This window comes from Lissotriton helveticus, chromosome 9, assembly GCF_964261635.1.
Source record: "Lissotriton helveticus chromosome 9, aLisHel1.1, whole genome shotgun sequence".
Taxonomy (NCBI): domain Eukaryota; kingdom Metazoa; phylum Chordata; class Amphibia; order Caudata; family Salamandridae; genus Lissotriton; species Lissotriton helveticus.
This window is the reverse complement of record NC_136070.1, coordinates 1,068,733,103-1,068,755,909: the sequence shown is the minus strand read 5'-3', so window position 1 is coordinate 1,068,755,909 and position 22,807 is coordinate 1,068,733,103. Positions and strand designations below refer to the sequence as shown.

Sequence of the window (22,807 nt, the reverse complement as noted above, 5' to 3'; positions counted from 1 at the left end):
GATGGGAGCAGGGGGCTCCTGGAGGTCTTAAAGGCACGGTGTCCAGGTTCTCTGGAGCCTTAAGGGCAAGGTGCCAGTTTTTTGTTATACAGTGATAATTATTCATCTATGCAGCCTAAGAACAAATTGCCTGCATATACCTGTTTTGCTTTATGAAAATAAAGGGTTGTTGTTGAACACTACTTCCGCGTCCATGGACGCGACGTCAGCGGAGCCCTATATGCCCCGCCCCAGCACGCCAACATCAGTTTTTCTTCTTTTCCGCGTAACAACGTGGATCTTGGAAACCTGCAGTTCCTGGCCTTCTCGATACCATTGGTGTTGTTCCGGAACAGTGTGCAATGCCCACCGTGTTCAAAGCCTGTGAGGCCTGTGCGCGTCAGATGTCCGTCACTGACCTGCACCTTATTTGCATGTGGTGCCTTTGTGCGCACCGCGATTCCAAGCAATGCAGCAACTGTCAACAGACGAAGCCAAAGTCCCTCCGGAAATGCCGTATGAAGCAGTTTGCCGCGCGGGTGTCCGACCCTTTTTGAGGAGTCGGAGCGACGTGCGCTCTTAAATGGCAGCCTACTTCCGGGCTCTTCCTGCCTACTTTGAGCCCCCCTCTCTCCCTGGCTTGCCTTCGGGCCCCACCGAGGCGGAGGGCGCTCAGACTGGGCCCTCGCCGGCAGATCTTTCCCCGACAAGGGTTGTGTGCGCGGACTCAGATTCCAGAGACGAGGCGACGACATTGGGCCGGGGCCCAGACCGGCCGGGGCGCTCTTGCACACTCCTCCAGTCAACGCATAGCTCTGTGCGGCTTCCTGCGCGGACGGCGGAAACTGCGCCGGCGGCGCCAGGTTCGACACCAAGCTATCACTGCCAGTCAACGCATAGCCCTATGCAGCTTCCTGCGCGGACGGCAGGGGCAGCATCGATGATGCCGAGCTTGGAGCTGGGCCCCACGTCGGATAAGCCCACACCCAGTTCTAAGCCTGAGCCCACGTCTGGGGCAACGCTTCAGCCGACGTCGGTCGACGCCTAGGTTGCGTCCCCAGTGGAGGCCGTCGACGTCCGGCGCCCACAGACCCCACTGTCGACGCATCTATCGCCGCCGGTGTACATCCATTCATCCACACCAGTGTCTGCGCATGGGGTTGACCTTCCTCCAGATTCCTCGCTTCGCTCTCCTCAGCGGGGTCAGGCGACACCAGTCTCTGCTACAGCCCTTTCGGATGCTGCTGCTTCCCCTGGTCGGGAGCCACTGATGCAGGTCCCTAGTATGGCATGGCCTCGGGTCGTTCCCCAGCCCCGCTATTTTTGGCAACTTGGAGGATTAGTCTCCAACCGTCTCCTACGGATGGTCTCTTGTCCCCTCCTAGGGTGACTACTGAGCTAGGGGCCGCTTATGCGCGGACTATCAATCGGGCAGCTACTATCCTTGGCTTTCAGCCTCCTGTGGTACCCCTCATTCCTGATCCCTTAATGGATTTGCTTCATCTTGAGCCCATTACCGTGGAGCCCTTCATACCCCTTGGGGGCGCTTTATTAGAGATACTGCCTGGCGCATGGGCACGGCCCTCTTCTGGGGCCCGGTTGATCGGGCTATTGCTGGTAGGCACCCCCCTGCCCCGGGGGATCCACTTTGTCTATCCCTCCACCCTACTGCTCAGGGCATGGTGCTTCAGGTGGCTTTTGGGTTGCAGGACTCCTCCACTTTGCCCTTGTTTCCTTCCACCCGGGAATCCAGGTGGCTGGATACATGTGGAAGACCGCTTTTTGATTTTTCTAGCGCCGCCATTTGCGCTTTAAACACTACATGCATGTTTGCACGGGCGTCCTCTGCGCTCTGGGACTCTGTGGCTAACCTTCTTCCTTCCCTTCCAAGAGGAATTGCGCCCTGAGTTAGTCCGTTGGGCCTTCACGGCATGGAAATGGCTCATTTTACAATACGCTCCTCCCTGGATACCACAGACTCTGAGGGCCGTGTTCTTGCACGGTCGGAGGCTTTGCGCCATTATGCCTGGATGCGTGTCGTCGCTTCCCTGATAATATTCGGGAGAGCTTCCGAGGCATGCCGTTTAATGGGATAGACCTTTTTGGGTCCCACGTTGACTCGGTGATCTCCAGGCTTCTGTCAGGGCTGCCGTAATTCTCCTGTGCCACTGACCAATTGGCTTTTCTTCTTCATTGCGGTCTTCCTTTACTGACCATTTCTTATCAGAGGCAGGTTGGTGCCTCTGTATTGTCTGTATAGCCGTATGGCTGGGTTGTTTTTGTTTTCAAGTCCTCTAATTGTCTGTTTGCCAAGAGGACCCCCCCCCCTTCTTGCCAGGGGGTATCTCTTGCCCTATGTGGGGTTTTGGCAGGTGGCAGGTGTCTACCTTTGCCTTCGCATGCTCCTGTGGAGTTTCCATTATGGGTATCCCTCTGGGGCTCATATACTTCCCTTTACGGCGTCCCGCAGGGTTGCACCGCTCGGTTGTCTGTAGTGATCAGACTCTGGGTCTACGTCTATGCTCGATAGTTTCTACCTCACTTGGCCTGGCATCTTCCTTTTGCCCTTATGCTGTTGGTGCAGCCCCTTCTACAACAGAGAGGCTGTGGGCCTCTCTGTTGTAGGTTATTAAGGCCTTTTGGCTTATTCCCCAACAGTTTTCTCCACATCCCCACTTCTTTCGCGCAGGGATCTCTACGTCCCACTAGCATTCTTCGATATGGCGGACTCGTAGAGACGGTTCTCCTTGAACCACGCTCTTCCTGGCGTCTATGACCTGTAAGTTGGCCCTTAGTACTCCCTTGTTCGGCTCGTCTTTTCTTTAAAAAAATAAAATAAAAATTGTCCTGCGAGGGAACTGTTTTCTCTCTTCCGGACTGACGGCAGACTCTGCTTATAGCCTGGACTAGTCCCACTTTCTGTATAACTGCGGGTACTTTTTAGCATACCCTAGTGCCTGGCTTTGGCCGGGTTTCAGCATCTTCTTGCTGCTGTTTCTGTGCGAATCTTCTTCCTCATGGCTCTAGCGGCCCGTTGCTGTCTTGCTTCATGGTGTTCCTCCTGGCTGCGTGTGAGTGTCTTTCGTGCGGTGTAGGGGCACTCTTTTGATGTTCTCCACATGTCTCATTGTCAAGGGTCTCCGCAGTACTCTTCTTCTGGGGTACGTGTGAGGGCGCTGCGCGTTCTGTCCGCCATACTACTTAGCCTGTCCTTTGAGTTGGGTTTGTTGATTGGCGCATCCTGCGGTTCTTTCACGCCATGTGGTTCAGTTCTATTGCCTGCAAGGTGCTGAACTCTCTTTTCATGCCAGTTTTTTTACTAGGTGTGTTTTTGTTCCATGTCGACCCATGCTGGGCAGGAGTCAGTATCCTTCAAGGGGATGTTGTTTGGCTGGGGCTAGCTCTGGCTTCTTGCCGACACCTTGGATCCTGTGGATCCTTCATGCCTCTTTGGTCGTCTTCTTTCGAAGTTCGGCGTTTGTCTATTAGGCACAAGTGTTCTGGCTTGGTGTTTTTCCTTCTCTCATCCACTCTACATACGAGGTTTTCGTGTTATTCTGGATGGGCTGTGGTGCCCTAGCCTCCCCTTGATTCCCGCTCTCTCAGGGCATAGGGGTCTGGTGGTTGGTGGTTGGCTGCGCTGTCATTCCTGTCCCCACTGTGTTTCAACCTTTGGTTGACCACGCTCTTTTTTGGTCATTTATTGACGGTTAAGTTCTTTTGGACCTTAGTGGGGTTTAGTCGCAGTCCCGCCTCCTCTATGGGTATGGCTTTGGTATCTATTCTAAGTTAAGGAATCTGCGGCTAGACGTCTCGATCAGATGAACACGTTACTTTCCTTCGGTAACGATGTATCTGGTAGAGACATAGTCTAGCCGCATATTTCTTAACGGCCGCCCGTCCTCCCCGTCCTGTGACAACCTTTTCAGGTTGGGCTACTTGCCTTCGCCTCCCTTTGGGTGGCTTTGCTCCTCTGCGGGGTCGCGTTGTCTCTTCTCTCCGACTCACGATGCTACATTCTGTCTCGTGGCTCTGCTCTACCCTTCCTTGTATTTGGATGGTAGGCCGTATGCCATATGTCCTTTACAACCCTTACCCTGGGTTGTCCGTTGTGAGTCTCAATCCTTTCTTCTACCGCTTGAGGTTTCTTGCCTCCCCTGCACTCTAGTGGTTACAGTCTCTGGCAATGTTACATTTGGTAGGCCCCTTATTCAGTTCTGACGTCTCCTTTTGGGTAACCCCTTATGGTAGTTGTCATTACTCCTGGGTTCTGGACTGGTTGTCCTTCACTATCTTATATTGTTGTCTTAGCATTTCTGCCAGCTGCTGTGATGGTTCACCAAGGAGCTATGGCTCGAGGGTAAGTCTTGTGCTTCTGGTGGCACAGGCTCACACAGGCCAAGGGTTCGAATCCTGCCTCCGCTCTGCATCCTCTTCTGCCTCAAGGGGAGGTTTTGGTCTTAACAATTTCGGGGGTCCCTCCCAGAGTGGTGCTCTGTTCTTTCTCACAAAAGAAAAGAAAGACCCTGCCGTGGATAGAGGGGTCCAATATTAGGATCCCGTGTGTATTTGATACCTATCTAGGACCAGAAAGCAGCGCCAATTTAAACAATTACAACATAGTCTGTTTATTCTCTTTATTTTTTCATTTTTATTGTTTTTGGCTCACACAAGATACAGTTCATAAGAACTTGGTAATATAGGTTATGCAATTTGATCAAACAAAATAACAATTCATAAGTATTTCATACTTCGCTGTGTAGTCCCACACAAAACCACACATACCTAGACATTCCTCATTCAAAACGCAATCATACTACCTCATTCATACTTAAAATTCAAGTTAAAAAACCACATCTTGGTACTTAGTGCCTGAATAGAAGGTCAGGTGGAATTGCACTTAGGCTATAAAGAGATGACATTCATTGTAAAGCCAGATGGGAAAAGTGCTGATCCAACAGATGGTTAGGGATCACGGTCTTCAACACATTAGACGCCGACGCGCGTTTCGGTGCATCGGTCAAGTCAGGCCACACCTTCATCAGGGCCAGGAGGTACCGTGGGGAGGGGAGTAACCCAGGGCAATAGCAAGTGTTTGGTAGTGTGGATACGTAATCCCAACACTGTCCTGCACCTTTCAGGTCATTTATTAATATCTTCAGGAGGACTTGGGCGTTCTTCCACAGTTCAGACGTTTCTCTGATGTGTTCACTATGACTGCCTCAGGCGGCTGGGCTGCGGCAGGTCGTGGGTTAATCGGAAGGAGGAAAGCAGTATGCTCGTCTCATGGGGGTCGTTCCTGTTTGGATACGTGCGCACTACGCGTCTACGAGGTTCTGGAAAGCTGGGTCTTGTGCCAGATAAGGAACAGGACGACGATCTCCAGTTTCTAGCTATGTCGATCTTTTTAGACGAAGTTCCTCTTAGTGGCGATTTCCTAGCTGAGGTGCGATATCGGATCGGGGTCACTGGTCGGTTTCTTCATTAGTTTGTCAGGGCCAGCGCTCCAGTCTCAGGGTGTCGTCATGCCGGGCCGCCGCCTCTTTCAGAAAAGCCGGGTCACTCACCCTTAGTTTACAATATACAGTGCCTGGCACTGTATCTCTATGGTGATATTTTTCACCATACTTTGTTTTTTCTTTTTCTGCATATTGTTCCCATATTTTCACAGTTTTTGGTGGTGGCTTTGCGTTCTGACGCGGAAAAGTCTTCTGACGAAAACTGATGTTGGCGCGCCGGGGCATATATGGCTTCGCTGACGTTGCGTCCATGGACGACGTCGGGGCGGAGTGGTACTGCGCCGGCTCACAGAGGTGAGGCTGCGCAAAGTTTTACGGACCAGTCTGACACCTGAGGGATATTCTAAGTTAAGGAATCTGCGGCTAGACTATGTCTCTACCAGATACAGTTACCAAAGGTAAGTAACTTGTTCTTCTAAACATACACATATATATGTATTTCTGTATATGCTCCGGGGTCCCGCACATGGGCGGTGATTATTCAGTGCTTATGTCTGTGATGAGTATACCCCTTGAAGAGAACGAGGATTACAGGTAAGTAACTTATCCTTACATGACGCTTTTTTGCATATTGTAGTATTCTGATAGTGTAAAATAAAGCGGAATGCAGGCTTACATGGCACTTTTTTGCATGGTGTATGTTGTGGCACACAGACGTCACCGAACGGGTGCCTGGCGATGGTAGAGAGTGTGTGTAGTGAGTGTTACGTAGAGCGCATGAGGGGAGGGCGCGAATGTGGCGCAGTTCGTGTTAGTGAGTGAGAGAGAAGCAACAAGCACCAATTCTTTTAACGTGCAGAGGCGGCACCCGGGGAAGGGACCCCCCCCCCCCCCCCTCACCCCCCCCCCATCCCCACCTGGAGGTAAGAGATGGGGGAGAGTTACTAAAGCTTAAGCAGCGCACAGGCCTCGTGGAAAGGCTGCCTAGTGGGACCCCGAGGTTATCAACGCCTACCTTTGCATAGAGGCAGATTGTTCACCGGTAGCTAACCAGGCTGGTTTTAAGTGCTAGACAGTGAGTGGGTGCCCTCTGGGAGGAAAAGTCAGTGCTGGAGAGTGAGGTGAGAGCCAACAGGCAGGATATGTTTTAGTTATTAACCGCCCCTTACACACTTGGTTTGATAGACGGATACTGTGTAATCGGGCTTTAACCCGCTCCTACAAGTTTAGATTTGCACCTCCAGACTTATAACTAAGCACCCTGCCTACAGGATTGTTAGGCTGCCTTAGGGTTGACTTATAGGTTTTAAGTGCAGTGACCCCAGATATAAGGAAACTTATATCTGTTGTAAATGGTGCTAGCACCAACTCACGCCGGCTGCAATAGCAATCCTATAGTCACAGTTTGAGTGGTGTCTTATAGGTGGCATAACAGATGCTGCAGCCCAAGGGGGATCCCTGGTGTACCTATGCCCTGGGTACCTTAGTACCATATACTAGGGACTTAGGGAATTGGGAAGGTACCACAGTACTTACCATAGTCAAATTTAGGGAGATATCACAGTCCGTTCAGACTAGTCAGAAAACAGTATAACCCCAGCAAAAAGTGGGGGTAACCATGAAAGCCGATCCTACTTACCTACAGTGTTGGACCTGCAGGATGCGTATTTTCATATCCCCATCCTGCCAGGCCACAGACATTACCTGTGATTCAAGGTAGGCCACAAGCACTTTCAGTTTACCGTGCTACCTTTTGGCCTTACCAGCGCCCCTCGGTTGTTCACCATGGTGATGGTGGTGGTTGCAACTTATCTACACATGTTAGGGATTTCAGTCTTCAGCCTACCTCGATGACTGCAAGTTAAAGACTTCTTCGCCCTATGCTGTTGTCTCTCACCTCCAGCCTACGGCAGACCTCCTGCTTTCGCTGGGGTTCTCTATAAATGTGCCAAAGTCAGACCTGACTCCTTCCCAGATGCTCCCTTTCATCTTAGCCATTCTGCACACAGTCCTTTTTGGGCTTATCCTCCTGAGCAGCCAGTCCAGGCTATTCAGGTTATGATACCTATGTTTCGGCCTCTATCCTGGATTTTGGTGAGACTGACTCTGAGGCTGCTGGGCATCATGGACTCCTGTATCATGTTGGTAAAACACACCAAATGGCGTATGCATGTTCTGCAGTGAGACTTGAAGTTCCAGTGGGTGCAGCATCAGGGGAATCTCTCCAACATGGTCCAGATCTTAGAAGGATCTGTAAAGGACCTGCAGTAGTGGGTAACGAACCATGATTGGGTCAGAGGCAGACCCCTCTTCCTTCCCCAACCAGATCACACAGTGGTGACAGATATGTCACTCCTGGAATGGGGCAGCCGTTTGGGAGAGGTGGAGATAAGGGGACACTGGTCTCCGGAAGAGTCAGGCTCCATATCAATTTGTTAGAGCTTCGGGCATACCGGTTGGTATTGTTCACAGACAACACCACAGCCATGTGGTAGTGCAACAAGCAGGGCGGGGTGGGGTCGTAGACAGTTTGTCAAGAGTCTCTAAGTCTCCATACATGGCTGTTACAGCAGGGTATAAGCCTGGTGGTTCAAAATCAAACAGGTTCTCTGAACGCCAGAGCGGAGAAACGTCGCCTAGTGGATCACGAATGGTGTCTCCAGTGGGAAGTGCCGCAATATGTGAGGTTAACTTGCCATCCAGGAGGCCCTCCAATAAGACTCTATCCGCCTGTTGTTGGCAAAAGTTTGTAAAATATTGTACAGAAAGGTCTATTGACCCGCTTTCTGCCTCTTTATCTACTATCCTTTTTTTTATTCTTACCCTTGCCCAGCAGGGCTCTGTGTTGGGTACGCTCAATGCTTATCTTTCTACTGTATCCGCTTTCTTGCGGCTGCCAGGCCAATCCCCTCTGTTTAAATCTCCTGTTCTACATAGATTCTTAAAAGGGCTTGTACAAATGTTTCCACCTACGCCCTTTGCTATGCCTCAATGGGACATTCATTTGGTCTTCACATTCCTCATGTGTGCTCCTTTCAAACTGCTGCATAATTGTCCCTTCCGACTGCTTACCATCAAAACAGCCTTTCTAGTAGTATTAACATCTGCCTGGAGGTTGAGTGGTTGCAGGCATTGTCATCCAAACCTCCCTACTGGATGTTCTTTGCAGATAAAGTGGTGCTTTGCACACAGGCTTCATTCTTGCCGAAGGTGGTGACCCCATTCCGTCTGGGTCAATCAATCGAGCTGTCCACCTTTTTTGTTTCCTTCTAAGGAAGAGGAGCGTCGCCACCGCCTGGACCCAAAAAGAGCATTGTCGTTTTACCTTGACTGCACAAAAGAGTTCTGGGTGAATGACCAACTCTTTGTGGAGTACGTGCGAGCTAAGAAAGGTCGAGCAGTGCAACAACTTACCATTTCTTGCTGGGATGTTCTCTGCATTAAGATCTGCAAAGCTCTGGCTAAGAAGCAGCTCCCTGAGGGATTAAGAGCCCATTCCACCAGGGGGAACGCTGTGACCAATGCATTGGCTTGGGGTGTCCTAGTCCTGTACACCTGCTAGGCAGCAACGTGGGTGTCTTTGCACATGTTTTCCAATCTCTACTGCCTGGACAGTCCGGTCCGCAGGTATCAGCGTTTCGTCCTTTCGGTCCTGCAGGACTTCCTGGTATAGCCAGTCTGTCCACAGCCCACCACCAGCATGTTGTGGCTTGGGTATCTACTCAAAGGTAAGGAATCTGCAGCTAGAAGTCTCTATCAGATGAACACGTTGCTTACCTTCGGTAACGCGTTATCTGGTAGAGACAATATCTAGTTGCTGATTCCTTACATATCCACCTATACCTTCCCAATCTCCGGACTTATTGGTTAGGGCTATGGTTGTGCCCTTTATCAGGGCCCTCATTATGGCACCCAGTAAAGTCAGTCACTTCAAGTCTCTGTGCTTTTGGTGTGGAAAAGTGAAAAGTTCTGACGTCCGTGCGCATGGGTGGTGCCTATATAGGTGACTGCGACATCATAACAGACGCCAATGACGTCACGCAGAGCCAAATGTAGCCACCTGACAGCCCGGGGTACTGCTCACTCAAAACTTTCCTGATCCAGCCTGATGCCTCGGAAATTCAAAGGTAAGGAATCTGCAGCTAGCTAGTGTCTCTACCAGATATTGTGTTGCCAAAGGTAAGTAACTTGTTCAACAATGGGTCCACCCATTCTGAAGAACCCGTTCAGAGATGCGTTGGTTCTGAGGCCACTGCGCTTGGTTTCCCCACTAAGTCGAAGGGATGTGTTGATCATCCGTCTGCAGTGGCGGCGATGTGGCGGTTCCGAGTACTATGCGGTGGTTCCGAGTGCGATGTGCCTGTCCTGTTCCTGCAACAGCAGTGATGTTGATACTGCCCTCGCAGCAGAGGTTGCAACTGTTCCACTAGAGCAAGCACCTGGGTCCACTTTTAGTGCACCAGACACAGGAGTAGGAGGTAAGACTTTGAAGTCCCTGAGTCTTCTAAGAACAGGAGGCTAGTTAGCTAAATCTTGGAGTCACTCTCGGTCAATCGATGAAGGTCCATTCAGAGAGAGCAGCAGGGCAGCGCAGCTAGGCATCAGTCTTCCAGAGAAGCAGTCCAGCAGAGTGGCAGTCCTTAGCACAGCAGTTCTTCCTGGCCAGTTGGTTTCAGGTCCTGAAGTAACTGAGTTGGTGGTGTCAGCGGTCCAGTACTTCTACCCAGTTGGGCATTTGAAGTGGGGCAGAGGGGCTTTGAAGTTAACAGTGATCCGCTCCTTCCTGCCCTGGCTGCAGACTCACTACAGGGGAATAAGGACTCCATTGTATGGGGACAGGACACAACCTATTCAGGTGCAAGTGTGAGGCTGTTCTCTGCTCCACCCCTCATCAAGCCAATTAAATGGCCCATTAAGGCCAATCAAGTCACACCTTAACTCCCATTGTGTAGGGCTGTCTAGAGGGACTGCACATAGCCCAGCTGTCACCCACCCCAGGTATTCAGCGAGTGGAAGCATGCACCAAATGGTTAGTTAGAAAATGGCAACTTTCTAAAAGTTAGAATGAGTGGGGGGTGGAAGCGCACTCTTCTTAACAGTTAAACTGTGAAGCCCTACTATAAATACCTAAACAAATGGTGCTACAGTGTGTCGCTTGCTGTCCTACAAGCGTGTAAATCAAAGCAGAACAAATATACTGACCAGCACGGCAGTAAACACTGTGCACTAGAGTCCACCTGGACCCTGAAGTCTTCAAACTTATAATTCAATATTAATATTAGATAAAACAGTTATGTTTCATACATAATATATTATATTTTGTTTAGCTCATGGCTCGTTCTTCAACATTCTGATGTCAATGCATATACAAGTTGAAATGCATATATGGTAAATCACTGATAAACAAAATGTATGCAATCATTACATCATGATCAACACAAGCAAGTATAATATGCTCAATAATGTCAAAACATAAATGTTTAAAAAGCAGCCCAATGCATTTCGAAACAGTGACTTGTATGTGTTTGACATCTGAATGTTGAATAACGAGCCATGAGCTAAACAAAATATAATATATTATGTATGAGACATAACTGTTTTATCTCCTATTATTATTGAATTATAAGTTTGAAGACTTCAGGATCCAGGTGGACTCTAGTGCACATTGTTAACTGCAGTGCTGGTCAGTATATTTGTTCAACTTTCTAAAAGTGGCATTTTCAGAATTAGAATATAACATTTGATTTCACCATAAGTTTTGATTTTAAATCATGATTCCAGAGACACCAAACTTTGGAGTCCAATCTGTTCCCAATCAGAAATTACACTTATAAAATGTCATACATTAATCCCAATGTTATCTCATCGGAGAGATAGGCCTTAGAGTAGTGGAACAACTAATTTAAGAGTTTTTCACTACACGACCTGTAAAACTTAAAAGTACATGTCACACTTTTTAAACACACTGCACCCTACCCTTGGGGTGTCCAGGCCTACCTTGGGGCTGTCTTATATGTATTAAAAAGGAAAGCTTGGGCCTGGCAAGAGGGTTAACGTGCCAGGTCACATGGTCTTGTTAACTTCACATAGTCGACCTGCAATGGCAGGCCTGAGACATGTTTAAAAGGCGGTGTGAGTGGGTGGCACAATCAGTGCTGCAAGCCAACTAGTAGTATTTAATTTACAGGCCCTGGGCACCTGTAGTGCACTTTACTAGGGACTTATAAGTAATTGAAAGGTCCCCCTCTGTGGGTAAGCCAGTGTTATTATGTTTAAAGCAGAGAGCACATGCACTTTAGCACTGGTTAGCAGTGGTAAAGTGTCCAGAGTCCTAAAGCCAACAAAAACTAGGTCAGAAAAAGAGGAAGAGGAAGGAGGAAAAAGTTTGGGTTAACCCTTCAGAGAGGGCCACTTTCCAACAACCCAGTTCTAAAAATTGAGTGTGTTGTTTTGCCTATAGGTGCAAACAAGTCACACTGACAGCCCCTAATGCATTTTCATGTTGCTACCTTGCTGGTCTCGTCTAATGAAGTAGCTATCTCGGAGTTTCTGAGGTGCTTGCGGTGAGAGAAAGTGTTCAACAATATATACCTGAAACCCTTCGCTTGGTTCAACAGTGTAAATCATTGACCTCGCAGGCCATCTCTATTAAGCCCGGTATTACCGCCACTTCTTTTGCCTGCTTGTGTCCACCCTGCAATGCATAGCAGACACAGGCATTTTAAAAATACATGCACATGCAGGGAGAAAACTCCCGGTTTGTCAGGGCCATTTATATTTTTCAATTGAAAAACAAAATCCCTTTGTGAATTTATTTTCTCAGTGCAAAAGGTTTACAGAGTGGGTGCTTTAAAAATGGTGCCTGCTCGGGAAACCATTAGTGCTTTGAAGGCGGGGAGGATCGCTTAATAAAGGGGGATCCCAAAATAGGAAGGATGATCCGCTTCCAGAGTACACCCGGAGTACCATCAGAATGTATGCCAGTGTCTAAATGACACCCTAATCCTGTTGTGCTGTTGTCTATAGAGTTAATTTACTTTTATTTGGTTCGGTATTTTTTAAATTGCAGACATCGGACATTGGCCTCTCTGAAGAATTTGAGTGGATGCATGCATTTTTTGGACTTGTCAAAAACAGTTGGTCTGCTAGAGCCGTGTTTGTTGGAACTGTGAGTCTTACAATATAAATATTACTTGAAGGAGGAGAAATGTCCTTCAACTATTGTATTGATGTGTAAGAAACAAAATGATGAACAGTGAAGATGTACAGATAAAAGTAGAAACGAGATGATACACATAAAAAGACATTAAAATTTGATCATTATTTGGGAAGGAAAAAAATCTCTTGTTTATGCTAAAATCCAAACGTACTAACGAGCATTTATTAAATTTATGTGACCGTACCCTGATATTTGTATGATAGGGCTGACTTGCAGTCTTTATCTGTAAATATTTTGTTAAAGAATAGCGGGAGAGGCACTTTTAGTGTATTCGCAGTTTGTGACCCAAGCTCTCTTCTTGCTTCATGAGGGCACAGCCCCATTTTTGGGAATCTATCTAACCCCTGGTATGCTATCAATATCAAAGACTATAAAATACAGTAGTGGCTGAAAAAGTGTATTTTGCATACAGATTATTGTCCACAAAATCTTGATATGAGCAGAGTTGAAAGTTAAAATTAAGAATGACACAATTTTCTCTCTTGCAGGTAGCTATGAATATCTTGAACAGTGGAAGATTTAGCATGGGCAGTGCATCAGCTGGAATGATTAAAAAAATGATAGGTAAGTTGCATGGAGGTACATGGGCTGTCATTCATTGAGCATCCAATTATTATTTGCTGTTATTTCTTCAAAACTACCACATCGAAGTGAACTGTCCACTTAAAAAAAATATATTTCCTATCTGTATGTTTGTACATGGTATTTAGAAAGCATACAGATAGGTGAAATGCAGCGGAGTGCTGTACAGAATCAAAGGCAAATATACAGTCAATATATAGTCAGTGAGTGATTGGAGGGGTGACAGGCTTCCGAGAGTGGAAGTGGACTGCTACTTCGTTGTAACACAGTGTTATTTACGGTCATAGGGTGGTACTAATAAATATATCTAACGTACACCTAACCTAATGCAATTTTAAGTGTACAAAACCGAGACCCTTGTATTTCTCAGATGCACACACATAAAGGACTCCAGGAGCTCTTGGTCTACCTGTCTAGAACCAGAATGGTGCTGATGAAGGAGCATCCCTGAGGAGGTTACCTAGTGTGATTCAGGGGTTACATCAGTTTTTAACACAATTCTTCAAACATTATGTAAATAACACATGTAAACGCACAGCCAGAAGGATTATTGAAGTTACCTCCTCTAAGCTGAGTTTTGGTTAAATTGTTTATGCATTTCTCAAATGGATAAACTTACGTTTTAGAATCCCTACCAAAGAAAGGCTGAACTGAATGTCTGGAGTCCCGCAATATCAAGTATATGTGAGGCATATCTAGGAATATAGACTCATCATTCAGTAATGTAACTGTTAGAAACTGTGTCTCTAGTTGGATGCACACTGTCCAATTAGGGACCACAATCCTATTCAGGGTAAGTCATATATATACACCCTTAATTAACCTACACTCACTCTTTGATAACTTGGTACAGAGCTGTCCAGCTTAACTTAAGAGGCAATGTGTAATGTATTTGTGCAACACTTATTACACTACAACAGTGCAAACACCACACTAAAATGATCTGTACCAGGTAAGACGAATACGGCTTAATTTATTGAAGAAAACAAGACAAAAACAACCAAAGTCCAATAAATAGACCTGGAATTGTGATTTTTTAAAGAATATCTTGAAATGTACTGCTCAGAAACATAAAGTGCTAACCCAGGCTATCTGGTCGCGCTGAACCAGGTAACATCTGAAAAGTCCGGCCGACCGTGATGGAACGCAGGCCGGATACGAAATCCACGCGCGGCATGCTGGAAATAGCACCTTCGCTGAGGAAGCGTCGACGGCGAGGAGCAGTAGAAGGCAATGTGTCGGAATTGATCATTAGGATTTATAGGTTATGCATTGGTACCAAAAGCCATACAGTTGGGAGATGCGTCGTCGTCGAACCCCTTGTGAGGCAGGCGATGTGTCGTTGTAGAGCCACGCTACCAGCGCCCTGATGTCCTCAAAGTGGCGATGCGTTGGAAGGAATGCATCAATTCTGACCTGCTCAAAGTCGACGATTGGTGGATTGTGGTGCTGCAGCACAGAAAAACATACTTCCAAGGGCCCAGGACTGGATTGGCACCACTTGCCAGGATAGGACTCACCGATAGCAAAGTCCAGGTGCTGGTTGGTGAAAAGGAGTAAAGTATTTGATGTCCTTGAGACTTCAGAACAGAAGGCAAGTAGACAAGCCTTTGCAGTCACTTTGGGTTCAAGTGGTGTAGGTCTAGTCATGTTCGTCCAGGCAAAGAGGGCAGCAGGCAGGTCAGCACAGCAGAAAAGCAGTTATTCCAGATGAGCAATCCAGCAGAGTGGCAGTTCTTTTGCATAACTGCAGTCCTTGCTTGCAGAGTATCCACTGGTCCAGAAGTGTACTGATTTGGTGGTGTCAGGGGTCCTGTACTTATACCCAGTTATGCCTTTGAAGTGGGGGAGACTTCAAAGAGAAACCCTTGAAGTGCACAAGGTCCCTGACCTTTCTGCCCTGGCTCCAGACTTGCTACAGGGGGGATGCAGCTCTTTCTGAGGGGACCGATTCAAGCTATCCTGGGTGATGAGGGGTGATAACCCAAAACCTGTAGTAGGATGCTCGTTTCTTGTCCATGGAAGACCTGCCTTGGCAGTTCGTGCTGGACTTTTGCCATGGGGAGCAGGGTGAAGACTGATTTGCATACAGCTGGGTCTAAACTGAAATGGTGTGGCGTACAAAAAAAAGATGTATTTAACCCAGATCTCTGACTGGGGGTGAATATTTGATTTGTTCAGCATTCCGTCCATCATCTGTTCTTTTTGCGTTTGTTGCCCTAAGTGGGAAGGGTATGCCCAGAAGTTGGTCCTGTGCTCTCTATGCCACAGATTCAAGCTAGCCTGTCTGATATGGGGTGATGCCCCGAAACCGGTCCCAGGATGCTTGTTTCTGGTCCAGGGAGAACCTGGCCTAGCAGTTCGGGCTGGATTGTTCCTATGAGGAGCAGGGTCAATACTGGCTTGCATTCGGCCGGGTCTAAACTGAAATGGCATGCAATGGCATGGTGTGCAAAAAATCCCAATGGATTTAGCCCATATCTGCACTGTGGGTGAATGTTCAATGTGTTCCATTGTGTGGGGATAGGCACAGCTCTATGCAGGTGCAAGTGTTGGCTCCTCCCTCCTGTCCTGCCCAAGTTGGCCCATCGCCTGGGGATGGCCCATCAAAATGTGAATGGCCCATCAGGCACATCTAAGCTCTCTTTGTGTGTGGCTGTCTATAGAGGGCATGCACAAAGCCCAGCTGACACCCACCCCAGATGTGTATTGTGATTTTAAGTTGAGACACCAAACTCTAAATATCTTTCTTTTCCCAATTGGAAATTAGACTTCTGAAATGTAATACGGTAATCCCAATGGGAGAAATAGGCCTTATATTAGTAAAAAAAAAAATGTAAGAGCTTTTCACTACCAGGACAAGCAAAACTTAAAAAGTGCCTGTCCTACTTTTTAAATACCCTGCACCCTCCCCTTGGGGCTGCCCAGGGCTAAACTTAGGGGTGACTTGTATGCAGTAAAAAGAAATGTTTGAGCCTGGCAAGAGGGTTATCTTGCTCTGTCGAAATCGCAGTTCAAACTTCACACACACGCTCTGCAATGACCGGTCTGAGACATGTTGTCAGGGCTACTTAAATGGGTGGGAGGCACAATCAGTGCTTCAGGCCCACTAGAGGCCCTGGGCACATGTAGTGAATTATATATGCGGATTGTGGATAAGTCATTGTTACAATGTTTTAGAGAGCACATACACTTTAGCACTGGTTCACAGTGGTAAAGTGCCCAGAGTCCTAAAGCCAACAAAAACGAATTCAGCAAAAAGGGGAGGAGGAATTCAAAAAGTCACTGTTTTTGCTTCTCTCTTCATTTTATGACATTGAACTAAGTACAATATTGAGAATATAAAAACTATGTTTTCTCTTTCTGTATGACCTATGAAATCTAGTGGCATAAACCATACCTCCCTTGCTGGCTCACCAGTGGAAGAATCTGAATATGATGTTTTCCGATTTTTAGCTTTTCTTCCCCCAAACCATAGTATCTTCCTCCACACTCCCCTGCACAAAAACATATATATGCCTGTAGGAAGCTGGCTCTTTATATAGTATACTAAAAAGAGGTATACTATGCAAAGAGTCCAGGTATCCCTTATATGTAGGCAGGGGCTTGTTCTAGCAAACCCAAGGTGCTCTCTGAGGGGGTAGTGTGGGCGAGCTGCCTTAGACTCATTAGAGAGGAGTGTTGGGCATCAGTTGCATGCATACAGTTAATGAATGATGGCCACGGCTCAATAAGGAGATCCACATCAATTTATAAAAATAACATTTATCTTTATATATTTTTAAGCACCAAGATCATCACAATCAGGTAAGTACGTTACGAGTTATGAATTTTTACAGGTTTGAAAAATCAACACTGAAGTGGTAATGTTATCCTGTGGAGGAAAAGCATATACTGCATACAGGTACTTTACATTGACTTACAGGACCAATCTTCCGAACTTAAGGTAGGTATGGGGCAGGGTCCAAGGCTGCACCAACAGGCCATCTCTGGCTGTACTGGGGCGTTGTGTGCCCCGTCGAAGTCAATGGAGATCGGTCTGGTCAGAAAGAGGCTGTAGGCTGGGACTAATGGGCTAGTTCGGCTGAACCAAACAGGTGGCTCAGGTCTCACAATCCTCAGGGACATGGGGACACCTTTGGTCCTCTTTTCCACAGCTTCAGGCTGCTGTGTTCTAAGCTGTTCTGAGGCATCGGGTTTTTGTCACCGAAGACACTCATGGTAGAGGGGGGCTGTACAAAGAGTCTGCAGGCAGCGTCTGTAGGTTCACTGTTGGCAAAACCAAGGTGGGCTTCGACTATGGAGGGTTGGGGGACCACGCTGATTTCTTGTTGCCAAGGGCTTCCCATAATACTAGATTTAGAGACGTTAGGGGAGTGTAGGGTAGTAGCCAATGGGTCACTACGCCCCCTATATGACCACTTCCTGTAGAAAGTGGACCTGACCCTGTGCTAGAGTTCCTACTTCTGCCATCACCAAGATGGCAGACTTTTAAATTTCACATCCGCATCAGGTAGCCCACCTTAGGGGTGGAACAAGCATGACCGTGGACACGTCTCTCTGACTACTAATTTTCCTGCCTGTCCAGGCGCCAAATGGGCCCTGATCAGGGGGTTGGCATCCCCTCACTTCTGAGGAAGCCAAATTTGCATACCAAAGGCGGTGGGCTCTTTGAAGCTTGCCTCCTTGGAATACTAATTTACAGGTCAACTTGTTGGAGGGGTTGTAAACACCTCCTGCCAGAGCAGCCTTTGAACCTGACCTCCTGAGAGCTAGAGCTCTCACCCCCAGGGGTCAGAACCTTGTATGTGGTGGCAGGCTGGTCAAAACCAGTCAGCCAGCACATTAGCAGTTAGTAGGTTTTCAAGGGACACCTCTAAGGTGCCCTCTGGGTACATGTATTATTAAATCCATCAATGGAATCAGTGTGGATTTATTAATACAAGTTTCAGTGGTTTCAGTGAAGCCATCATGTAGCTGGGAAACTCGTTTTGACCAGTGTCCAGCACATGTTCTTAAAATGGCTTACCTGGTCACTTGTACAGGCAGTAATTGAATTGGCCAGCACAGGGGCATATCTCCTCATGCATATTTGCCCACCTATGTAGTATAGTGCACCCTGCCTTAGTGCTGTGAGGCCTGCTGTAGCGGTGACTTACCTATACTTCATGTAGTGTCTGCAGTCAAAGGGCTATGTGCCAAGACACACAGACTGACATAGCTAGGGGGTCCTTTAGGGTGGCACAATGCATGCTGCAGCCATTAGGGACACTCTTTAGTACCCCATGCCCGATTTACAAGGGGTACCATTTACTAGGGACTTGCAGGGGGGGCTAAAGGTTTTGCCAATTCAGGAAAAAAATGCAAAGTTTAGGGAAATGGATCTGGCACTGGAGACCTAGTTAGCAGAAACCCAGTGGATGTGACCATGTAAAAAAAGGACACTTTCCTACAGTTACAGGGGTTGATTAACCACTTTCTGCAGTGCATTTGGGAAATTTGGAAAGCAACTGAAACTAAAATGCAGGCTTAGTCTACCTGTCTTGTGGTCACTGGTATCACCCCTGAGCTGTTTGGAAACCTAACACAAATATGTTTTTTGAATATCTACAAATCATAAGCGGGGGTTATCAAAGACCATGCATGTAATAACGTGTGCTGTAAAGATTTCTAGCCTTTTTCCCCAAACGCATGATCATTTCCTTTAGTCTTTCTCAAACAGGAACTTGTCAGTTATAAGGCTTGACCCACATATGTGTTACCCTAAGTCTTCTGAGTGAGGGTTATCCGGTGTGTATGTTTTCTAGGGTTTGAGCCGCAATCCAGAGAGTAGACTCCATGGAATGTTTTTAATGGGGGAAGACTCCATGAGGGATTTCTGCTGTGTCTGGGCTGTGTTTGGCTGGCACCAAGGGGAACTTACCAACCCCAGACTTTCTGAGAACTAGAGACATGGGTTCCCATGGTGATGTGGCTTGCATGCCACTCAACATGTTTTATTACCCAGAATCGCATTACATTTTTAAAGTATGGGAAAAAGTACAATTTCTTCTCTTTTCTCTGACCGAAAACTCCAGAACTTCAAGCAAATGGCAACCGTCCTACAATCCTGTGTTCTGACACTTCTCTCATTGAAATCCTTTCCCTGCCAACTGTGGGTCAGGAGTAGGCCAAAATTGGGACCAATTGAAAATCACATAAAGACTGTATGGACTTCACTGTCTCACATATGTGGCAATTCCTGTCTGTTGCAGTAGGCTCACCCAAACAATTGAGGTACTTTTTCTATTAGAAGAAGTGTGGGGATACTGGGTGGTGTTTGTTTTGTTCCCCAAACATCAATGTTCTGTCATGGAAATGTGAGGAAATTCCTTTTTTGCATGGTATTCCCACAAGCCACACCACCCAGGACTGTTCCAGATTTCTACTGTACACAAATATTTGAGGTTGGTAGGTTTCCCTAGATTCCGGGTGACCCCCAGTCCCAGACTTGAGTTTCTGTGCCCCTGCATAGACAAAATCCAAACAGCTTTTCGTCTCCATGTTGGGGTGCAGATTTTTTGTGTCTGTGCTCCAGCCGGATGCTGCTTGAATTTTTTTTCTTAGACATAGAAAGATTTGCAGCATCTGGATCCTCATTGGGGAAAATACGTGTGAGTGTGCCCTTGCAAGGAACTTGACGCTGTAGGTCTTTTTTCATAGTCAAAGAAAAAACCCCAACAGCCTTCATTTCTTCTCTGAGGCACAGACGTGTGTGTCTGTGTCCCAGCAAGGAGCCTGACCATAAGTGGATATTTCTTAGCCAAAGAGAAAATCCAGCATGGTGTTCGTGACTTGGGGCGCAGATATGCATATCTGTTTCCCAGCAAGGACAGACAATGATTGGATTTGTTCATAAGGCGAAGCAAATAGCAGAACAGCATTTGGCTCCTTAGTGGGGTGCATATATATGTGTGTGTGTCTGTGAACCAGCATTAAGGTGGAGGCTGTTTCCCTTTCGTAGGTGTAGAGAAATCCAAACAGCATCCAGACGTTCCCTCTAGCACAGAAAGTGTCTGTGCAACAGAAAGAGCAATATTTATTCTTTCGAAGTCTACTTTAAAATCAGTGTTCAGCTCCTCGCTGGGGCACAGACATAGCTTCTTCTGCCTCTCACAAATGCTTTTCCTGGCAAGGAGGCATTCAGAGTCAAAGTAGTCGTGTGACGCATAATCAGGAAGGGGAGGGACTAAGAAAAATCCTACTTTATCCCCTTCCAGTTCCCACCCTTGGTTTCTCTTTTTGTGTTGGTATGGTGGATGTTTTGGTAGGAGGAGCTGGGCTTCTCCTCCAGCACTCTCACTAACGCACAAAAGTGGCTGGAACTAGTGGATATGGCTGTGTCGAAGCAGGAGACAGTAACAGCTGTCCTTAGCCCCACCCGTGTCCCTGCCCACCAGCTCGTCTTGGAAGGACGTTGAATAATTATGATGTGGCTTGGAAGCAGTCAGTGGACTGCCTCATTCCGGAGTTTGACAGCACCTAGAAGTGGTTGGGCATCTGCAAACTGTTGCCCACAAGTTCCAAGAACAAAAGGAGGTTATCCTACATACGGAGGACAAAATGTAAAAACCAAAACGAGTCCTGGTCCATTTTCCTAAAAAAAAATCCTCACCATTAGAACATCCTCAGGCACCAGACTGGATCCTGAGCATTTTACAGCAATGCACACATGCTATGATAGGTTGCACCATTTGGTCTAAGGTCACTCACTACTGCCCCAGAAATGTTGGAGCACAGCCACATATAAGCACCACTACAGCACTCTGATGATCTCGAGCTACACTCCCAACTCTGTTGGTCTTCTTGTGGTGTTGTAATGTACCTTCTACCGTGTGCCAGGGACAATATCTCCCTTGAAAATGACAGACTTCAAACCATGGCATGAGTGCAGAAAGCAGATAACGGTTACAGACCTGCATAGCATGTTTTTTGGTGCTTGGGCTCTGTTCAGAACTCTAAGTTGTGCGTTAAATTTGTCCTCATGCCTTGGAAGGTAATCCAGAAGTAGGAGATGAAATTCTATGTAGCCGAATATAAGAGGTTAAGGTTGAAACAAAAGTCCTGCTCCAAGTCGCGGGCTGCTTCCAGTAATGTTCAAGGAGCCAGTCCTGCGTGAAGTCCAGTTCCCACTCGTAGTCTTCCAGTATTTTGAAGGTATGCAACAAATCGAATTGGCAATCAACCCCATCCCACTAGTCAAAATCATGGGAGAAGGCTTGCCTGAGATCTGGCGGTAGAGTGCCCTGCTTACCAGCCTCTAGAAACATATTCAGTAGGTGGGCCAGAGCAGTCGGTATAACGCTTACAAAATTCCGTGGGGATCTCATTGTATCCCAGGTTTTGTTGAATTTCAGCTTTGCCGTGGCAGCCTGACCTCGGTCAGCGTGATTTCAGCATCCAGTGCATCTTGTGCCCTCGCATGTAACACTGGAGTGGTTAAGGACTCCAGGTACTGCATAATATGCTGTGCGTCTTGCAGTGGTCTAGCCTTGTAGAACCTCCCATAATAACGGGTGAAGGCCCTGATGATGCCCTCATCAGTGTCATAACATTCACCACCTGCTTCCACTATCTGGTGCACCTATCTGGCCTCTGTTTCCCTCCCCCCATGCCATGCCAGGAGTTTCCTGGCCTTATCCCTGATGTCGTATAGCCTATATAATGTGGCAAGCATTTGCTTCTTCGCCACTTCCTGTGCCACGTCTTGGTATTCGGCTCCCAGGAGTTACAACTGGCTAAGCCTGGGATAATCTAGCTCTGATCACGGAACACCCACCATCTTCTGAAGCAGACTGAAGCTGCTCCAGGGCCCTACAGCCTACTTCTTTTTTTGATCTATCAAGTTTTGGGTGCTGTCACAGACAACCGTCTTATATGCTTCCCACAACACCACTTTGGACACAACAAAGCCATAATTTTCTTTAAAGTAAAGCTCAGTGTTCACCTATAGCCCACACAGGTCTTGCAGCCCTATGCAGACTCCACTGCGAACCCTCCGGTGTCGAGGGATGAGGGCAGGCAATTTTGGGTGGCAGTTGTGGAAATGGTGAGGATTCAGCTGGATTACATTAGAGGTCACACCCCCTATATATGTTCTATTGTTGGCCCTGCAATGCCCTTCAGTGGTCATAGTGAAGGGTTATGTGTTGGCCCTTTCAGCCTTTTTGTATTTACCTGATCAAACCTATTTAAACCACCTATTCTAATGTGTGTTTATCAAGGTTCTGACTCGCATGTTTCCAGTTAAGTCAATTTTATATGCCACCAAGAGATTTGAACTTAGTGTAGACATTTATTATGTGCACACTCTTTGAGCTGATATTCAGCTGTTCACTGCAACTCCTGACGCTCAAAACTATTTTCTTCATTGCCATTGTTCATCGCATGGGTGAAATACAGGCACTCTGTGCAACCGCCCTGAATGCCTGGTCAGCTTTCTTACCCAAAGTTGTGACACTTCACATTGGCATCTATATTACTCTGCCAGTGTTTGTACCACGTCACCTTTCGAAAGAGGGGGAGAGGC

The 22,807-nt window shown here is 47.2% G+C and overlaps 1 protein-coding gene across 1 annotated transcript in view; it reads left to right on the top strand.

Annotated features, from left to right (window-relative positions):
- ACAD9 (acyl-CoA dehydrogenase family member 9) overlaps positions 1-22,807 on the top strand; it is a 360,785-nt gene that overhangs the window by 129,927 nt on the left and 208,051 nt on the right. The window contains exon 9 of the mRNA XM_078661437.1: positions 13,146-13,221. Within this exon, the coding sequence (XP_078517563.1) occupies positions 13,146-13,221 (76 nt within the window). The remainder of the gene's footprint in view (positions 1-13,145; positions 13,222-22,807) is intronic.